The sequence below is a fragment of the Carassius gibelio genome, chromosome A6 (assembly GCF_023724105.1).
Source record: "Carassius gibelio isolate Cgi1373 ecotype wild population from Czech Republic chromosome A6, carGib1.2-hapl.c, whole genome shotgun sequence".
In the NCBI taxonomy this organism is placed as follows: domain Eukaryota; kingdom Metazoa; phylum Chordata; class Actinopteri; order Cypriniformes; family Cyprinidae; genus Carassius; species Carassius gibelio.
Window position 1 is genome coordinate 27486131 of NC_068376.1, and position 23072 is coordinate 27509202.

Genomic DNA, 23072 nt, shown 5'->3' on the forward strand with positions numbered 1-23072 from the left:
TGACATTCTGATCAACATGAAGAAGTCAAATAAAGAAGAAAAGAAACAAATGCATGGATGAATTGTTCACAAGAAGACCTTTAACATGCATTTAGAAAATAGATTCAGGCCTACTTTAAAAAAGTTCAGCTTTACTACTAACTTTACAAACTGCATTGACAGCTGTTCTTTCAAATGAAGCAATTGTGGTATTCTTGTAAATGTTTTGGACCTCAGCGATTGCTGTTTGTGGCTATTGGAGCAGCTGCAATATAGCAATATTTCTTTTTACAGTCTTACTACAGGTTGTGTAAGACTGCTACCTCAATCCTCTTGGCGACAAATCTGAGGTGAAATAAATCTATTGTCTTAAAGGGGTCATATGATTCAATTTCAAATTTTCCTTTCTCTTTGGAGTGTTACAACTTGGCTCAAACACTATGTGGAAATATTGCGTTATGCCGCCCAAATGTTCACGCAAAGAAAGAAGGCTTTGTTTCAGTAACCCCAGTTGTTTTGTTATTAGTTTAAAGGGGGGGGGGGGTGAAATGCTCGTTTTCACTCAATATCCTGTTAATCTTGAGTACCTATAGAGTAGTACTGCATCCTTCATAACTCCAAAAAGTCTTTAGTTTTATTATATTCATAAGAGAAAGATAGTCTGTACCGATTTTTCCCGGAAAAACACGACCGGCTGGAGGCGTGACGTGTGGGCGGAGCTAAAGAATCACGAGCGTCAGTAGGCTTTTGCGTTGAGAGCATGTGGAAACTGTGACATTACCGTGAGAAAAAAACCATCCAAAACAAACCATGGCTTACAGTCAGATTCAGCCGTTTATTTATGATCCAGAATCAGATCCCGAGGCTGAAACTGAATGAGAGCAGCAGCAGCAACGACTCGCTCCGAGCGGGGCTCGAACCCGGTCTCCGGCATGGGAGGCGGACGCACTAACAAGGAGGCAGAGATATTTTAAGCAGTTTTACTCACCGCCTGTGGTTCCAACACACGATCGTGACCCTTTTTCGTTGGGATTGCATCATCCTTAAGAAATAAACGTTACGTAAATCCGTCGTCAAACTGAGCCTTGTTTGTAAAACAAGCATCTTCGAAATGCAGGGAACAAACAAAAACACTTGCACAACTCCGTTGATGCTCTGTAAAAATAAACTCCATCCACTGGTCCCTTAATGCTGTTTCTCTTTTGGTAATCTGTGCAGGGTTGTCTTGCCCTGGCAACTAAAAACACACTTCTTTTGTGACTTTTCGCGACACTCTCGCTCTGATCAGTGAATCGCTCTGATCAGTGAAATGTCTGTGCTGCTCAGCCTCGCTATACGGGAGCGCGCGCTCTTCCGGCAGAAGTGCCTTAGGACCCATATAAGGAAATTCCGCTCCATCTAACGTCACACAGAGCCATACTCGAAAAAAACTTTCCGAAACTTGTGACAAACCGGAAGGAGTATTTTGGGAACAAAAACACTCCTTCAAACGTACAACTTAATTTTTGAAACTTTGTCCATGTTTAGCATGGGAATCCAACTCTTTAACAGTGTAAAAAACTCAGTATGCATGAAATAGCATTTCACCCCCCCTTTAAGTATTTGCTATTGAATGATGAAATGCTGAGTTTTGCTGTGTATGTGTGTGTGTGTGTGTGAGTGAGAGAGAGAAAGGGTCACACAGTGGAGACAGTTGTCTTAACCATCAGTGACTTGTGTACTGCAAACACATAGGAGCTTCATCACTGTGTCTGTCATGTGATTCTGTTCCTCTTTCAAACTTGATCTGATGGTAAAACTAAGGACATTATTAACTGTCTTTACATTTATTTTGAAAGATGAAGCTCGCCATTATGGAAGGGGGCGTTACATTTCAGACGAGTGCTTGCGGTGTTCGGCCAATCACAATGCACTAGGTCAGCTGGCCAATCAGAGCAGACTGCACTTGTCAGAAGGAGGGACTTTGTAGAAAACGATGCATTTGAGAGAGGAGGGGCATAGAGGACCTACAATAATGTACAGTATTTGAAAAATGTTTTTTGAACATTAAAGCATGTCATTTTCTTTTTCACCAAATACACAAAATAATGATCTTTAAAAAAGCATCATATGAACCCTTTAAAGGTAAAGAATATATTAGCCTATATATTAGCATTCCTAGAGGAGACCATTTAAACACGTGAAGAAAGACATTTCACAAGTCATCAGTTTATTTACATCTGTAAATATCTCTTGCAGTCTCGAAAGTGCAAGCAGAATAAATATGCACGTAATTAAAAATAGCCAACCATTCTGATTCCGACTGGCATATAAGTAAAATGAAAAACATTTCTGGAAAAGCACAAACAGACAGGAAAGAAGGAGGAACGGTTATTTACATATGAGGCGCCCAAATTTGTAGAAAAATGCATGTTAATTGTGTTTTGTGGGGAGCATGAATGCAGAATGTCTCCTGATCCTCTTCTGTTGTTGCGTGTGTGTTGTTGTTGTTGTTCTCAGGAACTGTGGCCTTTTTGTAATGGATTCCTGGTTTAGGGGACATCCTCCCCCCAAACAGCTTGTTTAGCTGTCTGTCTCAATGACATCTGATGCTGGAGTTTGACAGCACCCGTTGGTTTCAGTGTCTTCCTGCTGAGTCTGTATATTAAAAAAGTTTCCAGTCGACAGTGTTATCCAACTCCCTGCTGTAATAAATACAAAAAAAGGAAGACGAGCATTAAGATGTGATAGTGGATAAAAACAGCTATGACAAGAGACGAGCAAAGGAGGGGGGCTGAAATGAAAAGAGCTTGCTGGAATACTCGCATGTGGTTTTATTCTTGCCCAACTGCCTTTAAAGCGAAAAACCCAGTATAATGTCTGTTTTGTTGAAATTCAAGGACAACTAATACAGCAAACATCCAAAAAAACAGAGATCAATATATCGTGGTAAATTTACAGAAACTACAACCCATATGGACTAATTGGTCTTTATTGGTCTTCTTTTGAAAGGTATCTTTCACATTTTATTGCACCAATCACCAGTGTGAACTCGATTTTCTAAACAGGGAAGTCATCTATGGTCCAGAATTAGTGTTTTTTGAATTTTTTAAGTCTTCTAATGCACTCACTGATGCAAATCACTACAATAACTGCTATATATATATATATGTATATGAGAAATCATTGTTGACAATTCACTATTGTAACGTGAAAAGTATTGTTTAAACATATTTTTAATATTTATAATATTGATAATATCTCTTTATTAATCTCTCTCTCTCTCTGTGTGTGTGTGTATTCATCACTGAGATAACTATTATAGTTTTTACTAGTATTTTGAATTTGGCATCATTGTCATGTTTTCTGTTTTAATTTTAATTGTAAATATATGTATTAAGTTCAGTCATTTTCAGTTCAGTTATTTTGCTGCTTAAGTCAAACTAAACAAAAATGAGAAATGTTGCCTTGGCAATTAGCTGAAGTTAGATTTATTCTAATATTATGGTTTATTTTATATCAAGTATCAGATTATTTATTATTACAATAACAATAATGGTAAATTACAATAACCCTGATATCTATAGTGCAAATATCCTTTTTTGTTAAAAGCTTTTTTAACAATATTTTGTGGATAGAACAGGTCATTAATACAAATATGGGTTGAAAAATTTACTTGTCATTATAGTAATAATGCAAAAAAATCCTAAACACAGGCTTCATTTTCCGAGTGCAAAATATGATTTATTTTTCTTTTGATCCTGGGGTGAAATAGGACCTGGGTGTTTTAGCACGAGATTCAAACACAACAGCCTGAAAGCCAGTGTAAAAGTACCTCTGAAAGTCTCCTAATGCAGAGAATTTCATAGAGGCAAGCACGACCAATCTCTAATTTGCGCTCAGTGTGATGCTAACTTTGATTTGACCTTTCAGGGCAACTGCAGTTGGTAAAATAAAGAGAACGGCGGAAGCTCCGTTACTGGTGGCAATAAGATTGAGGTCAGACAAATTAGTCGGACAAACAGATTGGTGATCCATAAACAACACACAGAAGGATCAGGTGCAAACCACCATCAGATTCCACTTTGTCCTTTGTTTTATGTAGCCAAACATGTGGCAATGTTTCTACTGAAACAGCAGAAGTTGAGATGCTACACCTTGAAAACAGATTAGTAAGAATAACCACAGCTACTTCCCTTTATTTTGATAAACTTTATGCTCTTAGGTCACACAAAGGGAAACGCTCTCAGACCACCAAAGAAGGACCTGATAAAGCAATTCTAACAGAATTATTCCAGTCAGAACGAAACTGTTCTGACATTAACTTGGCAAATACCCAGTAGTGTTCTCTCTCTGAATAAAGACAAAAGAGAGATCTGACCTCTGGAGAATTTACAAAAATGTATCTCAGGGTACAAAACTCATCTTCTGGATGAACATTATTTTCTTAAGCTGTCTGGAGTTTTGTTGTCTGTGAATTTATGAAAATATACAGTACATGTGCCAATACTGTAAATCTGACAAGAACTCAAGAGGTTTTTAGTTTGAGATTATTCCATCTAAATGTTTTGTGTGAAAGTGGATTTGCTCCCCAGTATATTTGAGCAAACATGTAAACAAAACCTTCTGATGATTATTTTGAACAGTAAACACCACCATTCAAGAGTTTGGGGTCAATTAGATTTGAATTCAATCATTTTTAATACTTTTATTCAGCAGGGATAAATTAAACTGATCAAGACTTTTGCATTTCACAAAAGATTTGTATTTCAAATAAATGCTGTTCTTTGGAACTTTCTATTCATCAATAAGCATTGAAAAAAAAACACTTTGGTTTCCACAAAAATATTAAGCAGCACAGCTGTTTTTGAAATTGATAAGCATCCTAAAATGCATCTAATCAGCAAACTAGAACGATTTCTGAAGGATTGTGTGATACTGAAGATTGAAGTAATGATGCTGAAAATGTAACTTAGCATCACAGAAATGATTAAATTACATGTTAAAATATTTAAAATGCAAAAACAGTTATTTTAAATGGTAATATTTCACTTTTTATTGTATTTTTGATCAAATCAAATTCAGTGAGCATAAAAGACTTTCAACAACCCCACGTCTTTCAATGGCAGTATATAGATTGCTTTATATTTTAAAGGGATAGTTCACCCAAAAATGAAAATGTGATGTTTATCTGCTTACCCCCAGTGCTTCAAAGAAGATGTAACGGTTTCTTCAGTAGAACACAAACTGAGATTATCTTAGCTCAAACCGTTGCAGTCTATTACTGTTATAATATAACTGGATGGGGATCACGGCTAAAACATACAATTAAAAAAAAAAAAAAAAAACATACACAAACAAAACCAAATTAAACCCTGCGGCACATGATGATACATTAATGTGTAAAGACAAAACGATCGGCCTGTGCAAGAAACTGAGCAGTATTTATATCGTTTTTTTTTACCTCTGATTCAAGAAATGTCTGAACTGTTAAAACTCTCCTGAGCGCATTCTTGAGAGGCGTCAGCAAGCGCGAGGCATCATCTTCTTCTTGCTTTATGGCAGATCTCGGACTTAATAGTGCATTACTACCACCTATCTCTCAAGTGGAACAATGACACTCCTAATTGAGATTGTAGAAAAAGTGTCAATGATCAATTTGAGAGATAGGTGGCGATAATGCACATTTTAAGTTTGCGATCTGCCATAAAGCAAGAAAAAGAAGATGACGTCTCACGCGCTTGCTGCTGAGAACGCACTCAGGAGGCTTCCAACAGTTCGGACACTGCGTGAATCAGAGGTAAAAAACGATATAAATACGGTTCAGTTTCTTGGACAGACTGATTGTTTAGAGTCTTTACGCATCAATGTGTCGTCATGAGCCAAAGGGTTTAATTTGGATTTGTTTGTATTAGTTTTTTGTTGTTGTATTGTATGTTTTAGCTGCGATTCCCATCCACTTACATTATAAGAGTGACTGACTGCAACGGTTTGAGTTAAAAATCTTGGTTTTGTTCTACTAAAGAAACAAAGTCACCTACATCTTGGATGCCCTGGGAGTAAGCAGATAAACATTCATTTTTGGATGAACTATCCATTTAAATCTTCTTTTGTGCGATGTTTGGCTTGAAAAGGTATCTTTTTGCTAGACAAAACATTCAAAAGTCCTCACAGCTCAAGAAACTCCCAAATGACATCCTGCTGTCATGCTTAATCGATCTTTAGAGACACCAAACTGAACTGGATGAATTACCCTGTGGACCCAGATTTAGTGGTTTGTACTCACTAACTTCATTTTTACAATCTGTTTTCTGCACGAAGAACAATCTTGGTTCGATCTCGAAACTCGAGCTTGGAAACTTGTAAAACATCTCATGGTTTGAATTATCGCTGCAATCCAAGAATCCATTGTCCTAGCTTTGAGTTCTTGCCTTTTATTGAAGAATGGAATCCATTTCAGATATGTGATTGTTTTCCTGAAGAGAGAAGAGATAATAAATCATTTTTAGTGACTGTAAACTTTAACATTCATGCGGTACTAAGTTTGAGCATTTGATGATTTGTCACAGTGTTTTTAAGAACATATTCCCTACTCTCATAATCTCTGGTCTTCTGACCTTACAATATCATTTACGTTTCTCAATTCTCCAGCTTCTGTCCATACATCTCGTACCATGTCTTCATCACAATCCTCGTGTGTGTGTTCCTCGCCCTCCTCCACATCACTGTGCTGCAGTTCTTCTGACTCTGAGCCGGACTCATCCTGGAACAATTCGCTCTTCATTTCATCTGCCTTCTGCAACTCTGTACACAGACAAATACGTACATTTACATACACAACATCAATAATTAAGCTACACTTCTATAACTGGTTCTGTAACTTGTCATCAGGCTTTTTAACCTTGTAATGCCTGGCACACAAAATAACAGTCTGAAAATCTAATTCTTTTAAATCTAAAAAACAACGTTAACATGTATCATATTTGACACATTTGGCTTTTATGGCTCATATAGTACGATATAGTCAGAATATGAAGCTCATACTCAAGGATTGTATTCAGAAGCCCAAACTAAGCAAAAATATGCAATTTGGTGCAGATGTTGATATTTCTATGACCAAGAAATAAGCTGAAAATATGTATTCTAATGAATTACCTGATGTGGTGATTCATTTATCTTCTAATACATTTTACATCAAATTTGGTTGAGAATGTACCCACAAAAGACGATTTAAAGCCATTATTGTTTTACATGAAAAAAAAGCATGACATTTTTTTTCTCCTTTAGATTTATTAATATGTAATAATATAAATTAAAGAAGAAATTAAACTGCCAGTAGGTGGCAGCAAATGTCACGGATTGATTGATTGATAAAAATAAAAAAAATAGCTTAAATGGTTGATTCATCCAGGAATGATATGGCTCTCTTTTTGCATGGGCTATTGAATCATTGGTTCACTTAGATTCATTTAGAAACTGTGTGTTGCTTGGAGACGCACAACAGTTCTGTAAATACAACATTCTCTAAAATCTAACAGAATATTTAGTTCCTATTTACTGAACAATATAAAATCAATAGCACACTGCACTCGTGCTGTTCGAAACTAAAACAGTGCTTGTGTGATATTCGTTTGATATTGCTTATCTATATTATATGATATAAATAAGAAAATATTATATTGTGGTGATTTTCCCGAATATGTTGAATTTTAAGGGCCAGGTGCCTGCATTCCATCATGAAGTGAGTTGTTCCCCTACAACACCAATCAGTTGTGTTCGGTTTGAAGCAGCACAGCACTATAACTTTCAATCGCTGTACTCTGATGTCAAACACCAATCGATCTGTAGAGCACCCATACAAGCCAAACACACATATGAAATCTCCCCATAAATAATTATTTATATTAACCTGTTAAATCTACAGTTCTAAATGATACTCAAGAAAACAATGTGCTTCAGTTCAAGAAATGTACATATTAAAATACTGTAAACGAAATAAAAGTTACTCTTACGTTTACTATATAAAAATCAGTAATAAGTTTGCAGCAAAAAAACTAAAGTACACCACGACCTGAAGGTGACCTGAACTTGAAATTATTAACTGTAATTTTTACACTAAAACTTTTTTTTTTTTTTGTAAATTAAACAACGATTATTAAATTATGTTTTACCGGAAAATACCATTTAATTTTTTCCATTTCAAAATTTCACATGCAATTCAGTTACTTTCTTTGTAATTGTAATTACTATCAATTCATGGGTGAAAATTCAAAGTTTCTAAGGCAAATTTTACATGCTAAAAGTTATGAAATATCAATCAGAGGGCAAATGCATGTATTAGATGGTGCACCGCAGGTTTTTCTGAAAAGTTTTGATGTGTTAATAATTTAGAGGCCTTTGAAATGTGCTTATCAAACATGATACAGTAATCCTTAGAGATTTAAAGACGCTGTGATTGATTTCAGCTGTTGTAATGAAGTAACTCTCTCTATTTCCACTGTTTAAACACAGCCAGTATGTCAGTGTGTCGTTTGGGATTATCTGTTCTCTCCAGCAATGGGTGAACCGCGGTCCACAGTCTAAATTCTCACATCCTAAACAACCAAGACACCTCTGTAAGGACACATTTCAGGAGCAGACGTGTACAAAAACCTTGCCAAGGTAAAGAAAACCTGGAGCTTGCTTTAATTTACACATCAGCCCGTATGACAAGTTATGAGAAGCCCAGAGTAAGTGCTAGTTGACTTTCCTCCCACATCCTCAACAGTCAGCCACACTTACACACATGCACAGAAATGTGCTCCGCTGTGGCAGAGGGATATCATCATTGATTAGCCACAAACCATTAAACACATCATAATTCATAGACAGACGATGGCGGAGAATGAAACTGGTTTTCACGTGTAAATAACCACAGGAGACATGCTGCGTTCTGTGTTTTTTTTTTTTTTTGTCACTGCTGAGTGTGTTTGTGTGGAGAGTTAAATGCTTGCTGGGGTTTCCAAATTATTAAAAAAGCCCTCTGAAAGCTTTACAAATATAATAATTACTGCGAGGAAGGTACAACCGGCATTCCAACAACCCTGAACTGTCACCAAACAACCATAGAAGAGAATAATACAGTGTTGTGTTTATACCGTATATATGTATATATATATATATATATATATATATACATATATACGGTATGCATTATCTTTTATATGTCAGTTTTTTCATCAAGGATAAAGAAAATTTGCATGAAAGTGAAAAAAGACTTTCATATTGTTGCAAAAGATTTCTATTCAAGTAAATGCACTTTTGCACCATTTATCAAAGAATCCTGAAACAAATGTATGTTGATGTTTGGATGCAAAATTCACTTTTACATGGTGTTTGCATAAATATGTATTTTAGTTGTGTGCACACAACCACCCTACAATGATAACAATTCATTATATCCTTTCTTTTTAATCCCCAAAAAACTCAATTATCAAACTTTATTTTTTTTTTGGAATCTTTGATGAAAAGAAAGCTTTAAAAAATAGCATGCATTTGAAATAGAAATCCTTTCCATCATAATAAATGTCTTACTTTTTAGCCTTTTAATGCATTCTTGCAGAAAAAAAGTATTAACTAAAAAAAAAAAAAAAAAAAAGAAACCCTACGGACCACAAAAGTTTGACCAGAAGTATATGTTTTTATGTGTAGCAGTTATACAGACATATAGCATCACACCTGTGGCACAGTATTTGTCCTCTGTGATCTGGTCGAGGCGTCCCAGCAGCGCGTCGATGTTGGACTTGATCTGTGTCAGTTCTGATTTGATAGCTTGCAGCTCGGTTGATTTCACTGCACACATACACACAAGTAAAAGAAAAGAACACAATATTTTAGATTATTGAATCAGGTTTATGTAGAATAAAGAAATAAAGCAATGCACTGGTATTTGGTTGTGGAACTATAATGTAGCACTGCCCAAGACAAAAGGTTCCTCTGCTGTTATTTAGCAAACATAATAAATCCTAAACCTGGTATGTTAATCTGTAAATGGCCCAAAGGCCAGTTCAAGAGATCAAGCAGTCCATAAATCATCTCAGCGCACTGAATCTGAGGAGGATCTTGAGCTGTCACGCAATGGAACCAAGGTACGTTTCTGGACATGATCTATCTTAAAGCTCTTTTGATGTTTCATCATTCAACATACAGGATGTGTAGGTCAGTAACACATCAAACATACAAAATGGAAACGGAGCTTACACTTGTGTTTGACAGTGCTGTTGGGAAGGATAGTGGATCTGGTCAGGAGTTTGACAGGTAAGGACTTCACCCTGCGGACGACCGGCACTGCCACACGGGGGCGCTTTACTGGAACCGCTCTGGGCACCGGAGATACTCTGCCTCGGTACTCAAACAGTCTGGAGACAGAAAGACACACATGAAGAAACTAACTGCTTCATGCAAGCACATGACTTATCCACGAGAATATAGATCATGCTTAGGAAACTGCGGTGTTTGTGGCTTTTAATTTTATATGTTATTAATAAAAAAAGAAATCAATTCACTTAAAAACTTTACTGCTAAACTTCTGAGAAATCATATTTCTCAAAGTAAACACCAAAAATACTCAGGGACCACTATAGGGCTACATTTCTCCACAATATTCAGATAAGTTGTCAATAAAACTTTTTTTAAAATGGCATCCTTAAAGTACGACAACCAGGATGACCGAAATATAAAACTATTACTTTAAAAAACTATTTTTTTTTTATTTCAGCACGTTAAAATATAAGTATAATAAAATAAAAATTATAATACATGTATAATTTTCAGTAATGAAGATAAATGAAATAACGTAAATATTGGATGAAAAAAAAAAACTTCATTATAAACCTTGAACACTAGTTACTAAAACTGAAATATAAAACTTAAGAAATAAAAAATGAAATAAAAATGAAAGCTTAAAATGTGAAAATAGAAGCTCATTCAAAATTAAGAAATACTATAATACCTAATAAATAATATAAACAGCAAATTAACACTGGTATTATCTTCTTTTTTTATTAATCCAGTCATCTTTTTCTAAGGTCATCTCATTTGCTTTGTTGTTTCATATGTTGTTAACAGAAGAAGTGTGCTCATATATTGTTAGGGAAAGCAAGAGTGAAGTGCAATTTTTTTATTTTTATTATTAATTTGAACAGAACATAAATTAACAGCAACAGGATGAAACCAGTGACAGATAGCGATGTATACACACACATATACAAGAAAATATAAATAAAAAGACAGGAACATAAGAAAAACAAACAAACAGGCTCTAGATGCACTGTATGGATGTGGTAGTTAAAACAGGTACAGAGGTAGGTACCATCATAAATCCATCATTTCATGAGTTATGAAGTGCAATCTTTGAGTCACCTTACAGTGAGAGCATACCTGCTTTCCATCCATCATACAACTCCTCATGAACAGAGCGGGAGATGTGTCCGACTCAAAAGAGCTCAACAACTCCATCTCATAGCATAAACTGACAGCGTACAGCTTTGCATTGTGGCCAAATTAGCTGACACCAGGCCAAAAGTGAATAGTTTGCAATCCAAGTCAATCCTAGAGCTATGCTGTCAGGGATGAAGATGATGTGGCGTTAATGAAGTGAGAGAAGAAGATACTTTTGCCTTCAAAGAGAAGCATGTCTGCTACCCTGACAGGAACCTAAAAGCATCCAGCTGGCGTGCCACATGCCATCTACGCGGCTTCACAGACTGATCCGCAGTCCTAGAGATCTAAATTATTGGATATGTTTGCTGTAAAATATCGACTGCAGTCAGCATCGCCCTGAGATGGCTGTAAGTCAGGGAGCAGAGATCACAAGAGAGATATCAATAAACATGTCAACTTATCATATGGACACAATATCCCACACATCTGCAAACAAGTACGTCCAGCTGAGTCTCGCAGCAGGGTTTCCATAGCTACTACCGAAAAGGGACGCTGGCCAACCGTGCGCTCGCCGAGCCAAAGTTTGCTTAACAGGTTGTGGAGGGAGTTCTTGTGAAACGCATATTTTTTCCTCTGTCTTTCTTTCTGCAGCTTACAGCTGTGAGTGTGAGTCTTTTTATGAGAGTTCCTTTAATTCTGCCAAGTTGTGAGAAAATATATTACGGCACGAAGAGCGGTGTTAGAGAGAGAACACTGTGCCTGACTTCAATACAAGTCACTGCTGGGTTACTGCACTAAAAAATGCTCCATATAAAACCTGACCGCTGGGTTATAGGAGTTCAGCTCTATTTCAGAATGGGCCAAAAGTGCTTTTGTACTTTTTGTACTATAGGAGTATTTATTTCCTTAATAAATAGATTTAGTGTGACTATTAATGCATATGACAAATATTTAAGCAAACAGTCTCTTTCTGATGGTTTTATCCGGCAGTCACATGCAGTTGGATGTAGTTTATCACGATACTATGATAAATGATTCAAATTGACAGTAAAGTAATTTATAAATGTTACAAAAATATATATTTCAAATACATTTTTTTGAACTTTCTGTTTATCAAAGAATCCTGAAAAAAACATCATGGTTTCCATAAAATTATTAAGCTGAAAATAATAAGAATAATAAAAAAAATTGAGCATGTTATTATGATTTCTGAAGGACCATAAAACATTTCAGCTTTAATATCACAGGAATAAATTACACTAATTTATATTAAAACAGAAAACGGTTACCTTAAATTATAATAATGTTTCACAATATTACTGTTTTGACAGTATATTTGACCAAAATGCCTCCTTTCTCGCTTTCATAAAAGAAGTCTGCATAATGCATATTAAATGTTAACAATATCTTCGAAATATAAAGTTAAATGGATATAAATGTCAATTTTATAATCAGAAATTGTGTAAAATGTCCATTTATAACAGGTGTATTGGTAAAAAAAATATATATATATAATTGTCCGTCACTATCACATACAATGCTCTGGAAGGGTGCACACACAAACAAGTGGTGATACAAACAGTGAAATGCTGCTTGGCCAGTCAGATTTGAGAATGATGATGATATTGGCATATTATTATACCTGGACTGTAAGTTTATGCATTCTGGATGTGACTTTAATGCAATCTCCTATGTTTCAACAAAATCATTTGAGCAAAATCATGGACTTACCTGTCATAGAAGTCATCTCTGTAGTAATCATAGTCAAAATCATAACCGCTGCAGGGATTAAACACAAAAAAATACATTTCAAATCTAGGTGAAATGAAAAAAAAATATATATTCACATTTACAACATTAAAAGGAGACAAAAGCAACCTCCAGTCAATTTAAACTTAGAAGTTGTGATGCTTTTAATGGATAAAAAGCAATTGCACCTTTATTTAAAAGGAGATACATTACACAGGGCAAGTTGTCACAGTGCAAACATGCAATTTATTTACACGTGATACTTTTATTTGAAATGCAAAAATTAATCTAAAACAAGCCACTAAAACATGCACTACTGTGCGAAGGTTAGGGGTCAGTAAACTTTTTTTAATGTTTAACAAAAAAAATAAATAAAAAATGCAAACAAGCACATTTCTATTTAGGGCCTGAGCACCGTGGTTTCTCTGTTTCTTCTTTTCCAAAATGAATCGCATTTTTGAAGGCCTAAACATGCTTAAACTCATAAAATGTTGCACACACGGAAGAAGTCGCAATTTGTTTTATATTTTGTTACGTCTGATACAGTTTTCGGAAATGGGTGTGGCAAAATGGCTGACCTGAAAACATCTACATGCCAGTATAAGAAAGGCCAATATTCATGTATAAATCACAGCGCCACCTGTTGGCAACAGGAAATATTATGTTTTGTACTTACTAAAACATGCAATGTACAATTTGCCCTAACATTCTTGTTTGAAGGGAGTCTTGGCCTAAAGACATCTAAATGCCAATATTCTGTTATAATCACAGCGCCACCTGTCGGCAACAAGATGTGTCATGCTTAACCCTCAAACATACCATGTTCATTCTGCACGAAACTTCACATTTGATAAGACATCTACATGCCAAAATTCAGCCATAGCGCCACCAGCTGGCAGCAGGACATTTGGCACATATAAATGACTTTGAAATATCCCTCCTATATTTACCACTTCAAATGCATATTGGCCACCGTTCGCAGTTTTCCTAAAGCCAGCGGGTGGAGATGATCCCAAAGGCCCTTTTTAATGCTGCTTGTAGCTTTAACTTAAAATATAATTTATTCCTGTGATATTAAAGCTGAATTTTCAGTATCATTACTCCAGTCTTTTGTGTCACATGATCCTTCAAAAATTAATCTAATAAACTGATTTGCTGCTCAAGAAAAAAATCCTTGGCCTTACTGAGAATAACTGACCCCAAACCTTTTGAATAGTAGTGTATTTTAATTTAAAATGTACACTACACTATTCAAAAGTCTTTTGACTGAATAAAGGGATGTGTGGCCAAGTGACCCATACTCAGAATTTATGCTCTGCATTTAACCCATCCATCTGCACACACACAGTATTGTACACACACCTTGAACACTCACCTGGAACAATATGTCTTAGCAATACTACAAAAAATTGGAAAATGTAATAGACACAGTTTTTGTCAAAATAAGCTCACATGTGACAATTTATCCCTGGTTTCTCCTATAGATTATCTAAATGTGTTGCAAACTAAATAAAATGTTACATTGGTTAATAATACACTACTCTCACTCTGCAATCACCTGTATAATGTTGCTGCAGTTCTCTTTAGTCCTTTAGGCCTGCTGGGTTTGGGTTCACCTGCCATGTTAATATCTGTGAACAGAACCGGAAAACATGCATTCAATCTAAAGTTTCATTTTTACATGAAAAATGCAGATTTAAAGAAGTGCACAGTGTAATTATATGACAAGAGCAGACATACGCATCTAACAATGACAGATGGCAGAAGTCTTCAAAGTGACGTCTGCAGCTCTTTGATAATTGTAAGTTACCGGGTGCACTTGAGGCTGCTATCTAATGACTCTAATTATCACGGTGAACTGACATTATGGACACTTGTTGTTAAGTGGGAGTGCTCTGATTTGCATAACCACATGCTCGATGTGTCCACCAGAGGGCCCTCGACACCCACTCAACCGCCATCTGTGCTCTTCCCCACATTTCAGCCTCCAGAGTCTGCTGGCTTCCACTTTATAACAACAATGACAGAAGCAGAGAATAATGGATAGGCGCGAGGCGCTGGAAGACATGGCTCTGTCACCCGATTTCATATTTCCAACACTCAGAGGTGAGGTTTGAGGCAGTGAGAGACGCCAGGGTTTGAGGGAGAGATGTCAGCCGTGATGATTTCCTTCAGCTCCGGGACTGATTGGCCAGTAGGGAACGAGTGGGGCCGTGAGAGTGACAGGTCACCGAGGCTGTCAAGTGGAAGACAAAGGCTCCGTGGAGCATGAAACAGCGGCTAATGTGACCGCCGAAAAAAACATGTATGTCATCAAGCAGCTGCAGAGGGCTGGAGGGCAGACGAGGGATGGAGAAACAAAGATTGGAAGCGAATGAGACAGAGATCGAACTAAATCGAGGCAAAGACATAAAGGGTAGAAGCGAGCAAATGAACAACTGTCTGACGTCCTCAGCGTGACACGAGCACCTGCCGCTGACACACCTGTCCTGTTCCTCATTTATCTGAGGGGGGTGGGGCATCAGCGGTCGGTTGCCCAGATACCATCCCAGCTGAGAAACCAATCAGTGTCTAGAGGTCACCTTACAGAGGACGCACCATTACTGGCTGCTATGACGAGGCTTAAAACTACTTGATAACTGAAATAGCGCGGTGATAATATGACCCTACACTGACTGTGTGTAATTAATTTGAAGGGCAGCATTAAGTGGCACACACATATATATAGACTCCACAGAACTTAGCTAGTGTGTACTCTAGGGGCATGGAAGCAATTGTTTATCGGTAAAGCTATGTTTAGAATAACAACCTTCAATATCACTCTTCCTATTTCCAGTAAAATAGCATTCATATGTGACCCTGGACCACAAAAACAATTTATACATCATACGAAAGTTTAATAAATAAGCTGTTTGGTTTGTTAGGAAAGAACAATATTTGAAAATCTGGAATCTGAGGGTGCAAAAAAAAAAAAAAATCGCCTTTGAATTTGTCCAAATTAATTATTTGCAATGCATATTACTAATCAAAAATTACGTTTTGATATATTTACGGTAGGAAATGTGCAAAATATATTCATGAAACGTGTACTACTTGATCAGACTGCTGTTCAATAATAATATAATATAATATATTACATAATTATATTAAGTACATAAATAGCAGCAACAACAACAGTTATTATAGTATTATTATTATTATTATTATATTAAATAACAAATCTGAGTAAAGAATTCTAAGTAATTGACAGATTAAAAACAATAAGCTGTATACAGTAAATAATAGTAGGTATAAATTACTATTAAATATATAAATCATTTTATCAATTAATAATTATTTAAATAAATGCATCATTATTACAGTATAAATACAAAAAAAAATGGTAAAGAAAAAAATGTTATAGAAATATAATTTATTATATTTAATTTTTGTTTTATAATGACAGATTATAGGTAATTGAAAATTGTAGGTAACTGTTTTTGATGTTTCTGCAATGCATCATACCACTGTTTGAAATGTGTATCATTGCATACGTACTCTTTCACATACTATTAAAAAAAAGAAAGAAATGTTGGCAGCATCCAGTATCCAGTAATTAGTATTATATTAATTTAATTGCAAACACAAGCACAGTGCATGCTAACAAAAATCCCTCTAGTAAATGCCCTAATTTTATTACAAAACAAATAAATAAATAAATGTTTCAGTACAAGTATTCAACAACTAAATGAAAAAGCTCCGTACAAGCTTAAAACTTACTGAGGTCAAGAATCCTGAAGAGCAGAGAATGGCGCTGATGTCACATTGGACACTTTATAATGTTGATCTACTTGCACTGCAGTATATTGACCGCACTTTGACCCCGTCACAGTGATGGCCACAGGAATCTGCCATCAATAAATATTAATCTTAACTGCTTCAGTGTCATGGGGCTCGCTCTTGGCAGCAGTCATAGCATACGCTAACCAAACACTCTTCAGGGTGCTAAAAAAAGTCAGTTTGCTCCTACAGCAAGTGTTGTGCACTTTTTTTATAACCTTGCAGAGATGATTGTCGGATGGAATATATAACACACCAATACAGTTCACAAACAGATTCATATTATTGTCCAACTTACCGAGGGTCTGTCCGGCAAGCACACGTCCATTTTCTCCAATGACGGCTCCACGAGCGTGTCTCTCATTAGCGTACTGAACAAAGGCGTAGCCTTTATGAACCGAGCAGCCCAACACACGGCCGTATTTGGAGAAGATCGTCTCTACGTCGCTCTTTTTTACCACCGCTGTGTTCAGGTTGCCGATAAACACACGTGAGTTGATAGACTTGGGGTCATTTTTGTTGGTAATGTTGCTCGTCTGGACTTTCAGCGACATCTTGGTTCAAAAGTAAACAGCAATCTGGGAAAGAAACAGATCACAGAAGTTCAGACCAAGAGCTGTGTAATTAGGTACATTTTGGATACTGCGAAATGAACAGAACATATTGCTGACTGAAACAGACAAAAATGAAGCAATTGTATAGATTTCTTAAAAAAGTGGACTTAAAATAACAAGCCATGAGCGGTGTTACAATTGCGTTTGTGATTAAACTTCCACTAATTGTGTAAAATCACTTGATTTTATAAATGACAATAACAGAAATATACAATAAAATGGTAAACTTTTCATTTTCAACAAATTCATACAATAATAATTCACATTATGATGATTATTAATAATTATTCATCCTCAAAATGTGTATTATTAGTATTTATTATTATAATTATTAATAACATGATCTTAAAAGTATTATTTCAAATAATAGTAGGTATAAATTACTATTAAATACATAAATAGTTTTATCAATTAATAATTATATAAATAAATGCATCATTATTACAGTATAAATACAACAAAATAGTAATGAAATAAATGTTACAGAAATATAATTTATTATATTTAATTTTAATATTTAATATTTAATTTTTTATAATGATTTTTTTATAATAGTTATTCATCATCAAAATGTGTATTTCAAAGTAATATAGATAATTATTTAAAATGTAAAATAAATTATTTATATTGTGGTAAATTATATAAATTAATATGAATAAAAAATATATTATTATTATTATTAAAAATGTTGAATAGGAAATATTATTTACAACATATTATTAAAAGTTATATGTTAAAAATTCTATAATAATGATAATAAATCATATAAAAAATTATTTGTAAAAATCCTCTTTCAGGCAATATAATTACTTCCCCAGCCAGACAATCCACAGAGAGATATGAAAGATAGAGCTACAGTATTTTGGGGGCCTTTAAGGTGCTGATTTTGCCCTTGAGCAAACATTACTCTATGAATCATGCTGAACATGGACACACCCTGACCTATATATCACTTCATTAATGAATAAGTGATCAAAGCTCTCCTGACACCAGCACAGCACGTCTGATGTACTCCATTCCTCACAGGCAAGACGGCTACGCCCTACGCAGTAAAATCAGACAGAACTGTAATTAGAACAGTGATCAAAGTGTTAATGAACGAACAATCACACATGAGATCACCAGTGTATCTCAGTGGTTTCCTCTAGACTGTAAAGGGATTCAACTGAGAGGAAAGTGAGACATACTTTTGCTCAATGGAAGAGTTCACCCAAAAATGAAATTTCTGTTCCACTTGTTCCAAACCTGTATGAGTTCCTATTGAGCACAAATATTTTGAAGAATTTTGGAAACCTAACACGGACTTCCACAGTTTGGTCACCAATATTCTACAACCAAAAGTCTCAGAGATCTCATTATGAACTCAAACATTTCTCATTTCTGAGCGATTCGACCCACATAAATGTTTAGTATGACACCCGCTATTCCAAGTCAAATCAAAGGATAGATTACACAGAGGTAAAATGGACTGCATTTCAAAAGATCAAACTCCAATCGATAGAGTTCCTCTGAGAAGGCTCTGCTTTGCTTCTCATAAGTCTTATAGTGAAGGTACATAAGAAGATAAGAGTATTTTGACCTTATTATGAGGACAGAAAAGAAGTCTGAAGTTAAAAGACATGGTGCTTCTGACCGCTGCAGAAGTGGCAGACCGCTGTTCCTTATTAGCAGCGTTTGAGTGCCGCCGAATGTGAAATCAGGAGAAAGTGAAGACCAAACTGCGAGTCTTTCAGGGTCAACTGACTGTGTCTCAGGTATGACAGAAATAAGGTGTTCTGTGAGGGCCGTTCAGACTCCGGCTCCCCTCTGACAATGTCTGCTAATTACACTGTATTTTCAGAGCAAGTGAACAGGAAGGTCATTTAGTTTCTCCTCTAATTACCAGCGCCTCTGTACACCTCACATTGCTGGGGATTGTACTTGAAGTCTTTGAAGCATGTGCTGTCTTTCTGTCTTCATTGTTATAATGACTTGGGCAATAAAGGTTTTTGATCTGTGCATTTTGCTGCATGCTATCATCCCGCTCGCACAAATAACTAGCCAATTCACAACCAATCCTGCCTCCGTGGGGCCCATTAACACCTGTTAAAGAGTTTCTAAAGAGTTTGGTAGTTGAAAGCGTCAGAAGGTTTAGAGATCGTGGATTGTAATTAAATGATCGATTAGACTGGGAAAATACTGGAGCGGATTCCATGTTGGACAGCATCCTGACGGAAAGCATTCATGCGGGTGAAAGACTCACGCTAACATAATGAGCTGTGGGTTTCAGCGCTCCCATTTTTTCTCATTATGTCATTCACACCATTAATCCATTCAAGCATATTATTTTGCATGAGTTTAATTGGAGCGAAACCAAAAAAGAAAAATAAGAATGCACTACGACTCTCTTTTCTTTTTTTTTTTGACAGACAATAACTTTATCTATCGTGCATTGTCGGCTTCACAATTTTGCAGATAGTTTAAGGTCACATACAGCTACATGACACACTGCATGAAAAGTCGGCACTTTAATAAAAAAATACAGGAAAAACCCTAAATGATATATTTTTACTAGTGCTGTCAAAATTAATGCATGCATTATATATATATTAGTTTAATGCATCAAAAAAATTTAACGCAATTAACACAAGGGCTGAGTTAGGTTGTCCACAACAGATGCTTCTGTCTCAGAATGTCTTCGTGACAACATGAAACTGAGACTTTCAGACACTCACTCTAACTTCAACTCAGTGCTAGTCAAACGAGCGTGGAAAGGTAGATATGATGAGGAAGCTTCAGAAGAACAACAGTGTACTGCAGTCAGATGAGATGTTGTTAGGCCATATAAAACATGTAAAAACTAATTTTCCTGTCCTGCCAGCCATTATACTGTGCTTGTAGCCATGGGTGTAGAATGAGTGGCAGATGTGTGTCCCCTTATGCAGTGTCAAGAAATCCCTAATATGGACAAAGACATCCAGACATTTCTGTAGCTAAACTGAATAAAAAGCAGAAACATTTTGACTGATGAAATGTGAATACAATAAATACACGATTGTGACAATATGTGCTTTATGTGATTTTTTTCAAGTCATCTTCCGGTAATAAATAAATAAAATATATGAATGATGCAGTGCTATTGACATATCATTTATTACAGTACAGAAACTATAAAATATAAGCACATTTCTGGCTTATTCTGTGATAAAAATGGAAAAAGTGTTTGTAGTATAAATCAATCATTAAATTTTCAATCGTTAAATATATAAAAAAGAAAATTTCCTAGAGACATCGGTATCAGTGATACTCGCCTTCAATCATAAAAAAGATGCCATTAAACAAATATGAAAAATATACTGCTTTATGTTGTTTCTACATTAATTTGACATTATTGCAATATAAAAGTAAATAAAAAAGTGCAATATAAAAACTTGAATGTCATGTGGGATCAATTTCAGAAAAAACAAACAGATTATTTAAATTTTATTTGACTGTCAGCACTAATTATTACGCTGCATTTTTAAAATAACTGTTTTCTATTTTAATATTTGTAATATCTCTATTATTTTAAAATGTAAAATACTACTCAAATATATTTTTATTGTAGCATAATACATTATAAATGTATACTGTCACTTTTGATTAATGTAGCCTTGCGGAATAAAAGTAGGAATTTCTTAAAATAAATCTTTTATTGACCCCGAACTTCTGAATGTAAGTGTAGATATTCAATTTTTATTCAAATTACAATATTTTCAAATATAATATAGTGTTTGCACTTCTAAACAATAAATCCCACTTTTTTACCAACTTTAGAAAACATAAAAACAGTATCATTGTGAATATTACAATTATAAATGCATGTTAAAACACACACACACACACACATATATACACACACATTTTACAAAGACTTCAGAGGTTCAGGTAACTTAAAAGCATTCTTATTTTATTTTACATATGTTTTTATATTTATTTAAATTATTAATTGTATTGTAAATTATTGTTGATCATTAATAATGAGCATTTTTAATGCCCATGGATTTGATTAATCATTGGCAAATACATCATTGGCTAAGGCATCTCTACAAACATTAAAAGCTGGCATATTTAATTAGCAGTAATATGGTGAGCAGAAGGGACAGTTTTTTAACAGTGTAATGGATGAAATTAACAGAGCAGAGATTGGATTGGACAGACTCCAGGCCAAACAGTGGCATGCTCCATCAGGGACAGAGACACCAAACGTTCTCTCTCTCTCTCTCACACACACACACACACACACATCTCTCTCTCTCTCGCAGGCCGTGCTGTGGGGCGAGCATGTGACTCTGGCACGCAAACGTTTGACTCTCCAGAGATTTGGCAGCGCTGTCACACTACACAAGTTTCCCAGAAGCAGCTGCTTGCATTGCACAACACACTAATACCAGGTTATTAAAATGTCCGGGGGGCTGAATGTTCAGCAGCTTCTACTGCTGTCCTGAAACCTGTTATGCATTTTATAGTAACAGTCCAGGTTAAAGTGTGCAGGAAGTTTGCATTTTATACTGAACTCTAAGCACTTTCCGCATACTGATAATGTGCTCACACAAGTACTTCATTCACTCAGAACACATTCAACACTTCAGATGTAAAATTACAGTGTAGTTATTTGCGGTTCATTGACTGTGGGTTAATCTATCGACTGTAAGACTTGATGTGAAAGTAAACTGAAACCTTGGCACAGTTAAAACACAAAGAGCAATTATACTGTACACACTACCCTTGATCAACTCATAATGCTGTACAAATTGAATTCTGTTTGACTTTACAAAGTCATGTGCTTGAACTCTTTCTTTCTCATACACACACACACACACACACACACACACACACACACACACACACACACACACACACAGAGTATTTATAACTGCACATGGTTGATGGAGATAATTTATGTTCTATTTGAGCTTGTGCCAAAATCATCCCTGTCAGTAATGGTATTTTATGTGTTTGGAGGTCACTTAATAGCTCATTAGGAATGAGAGAACCTGCTCCCCCCACCTCACATACAATCCACAGATGTTACCGGTACAAGCACGAAACTGTCTGCTACCTTTCCCTGAGATCTTGCTAGCCCTCTGTTGGAATCAAACAGCATCAAATTGTGTTTGGAAACAGCAGCCTGGGAATTAGGTTTCATCCACGGTTGCCCAAGGCAACTAAATCAGAGTCTGAGCATTGAGGAAAGCATCAATTCATCAGCCAATCAGCTCCTCAAACTGTCGCTTTGTACCGAGTGCAGTGTGCACAACTGTGGTGTAAGCAGGAAGAGATTTCTATGGCATTTGATAAAGGAATATACCACAAATCTGTACTTTCTTCTGTGGAGCGCAAACAAGATTTTGAGGAATGCACTGGGCTGCGTTGTCCAAAAGCATCATAAACGTAGATTGTAAAATGAAAGCATCATAACAAACACAAACTACAGACTGTACAAATGAGTTTCAGAAGAAAACTGGCACATATTGCACATCTTGGCTCGGC

The 23072-nt window shown here is 35.7% G+C and overlaps 1 protein-coding gene across 1 annotated transcript in view; it reads right to left on the reverse strand.

Moving 5' to 3' along the window:
• Positions 1-2167: 2167 nt before the first annotated feature.
• LOC128015947 (RNA-binding protein Raly-like) overlaps positions 2168-23072 on the reverse strand; it is a 70431-nt gene continuing 49526 nt past the window's right edge. The window contains exons 3-10 of the mRNA XM_052600203.1: positions 17246-17525; positions 14687-14759; positions 13111-13158; positions 10198-10355; positions 9676-9789; positions 6632-6762; positions 6390-6434; positions 2168-2663 (exon numbers count right to left, since the gene is read on the reverse strand). Coding sequence (XP_052456163.1) covers positions 6393-6434; positions 6632-6762; positions 9676-9789; positions 10198-10355; positions 13111-13158; positions 14687-14759; positions 17246-17501 — 822 coding nt within the window. The 5' untranslated portion in view covers positions 17502-17525 and the 3' untranslated portion in view covers positions 2168-2663; positions 6390-6392. The remainder of the gene's footprint in view (positions 2664-6389; positions 6435-6631; positions 6763-9675; positions 9790-10197; positions 10356-13110; positions 13159-14686; positions 14760-17245; positions 17526-23072) is intronic.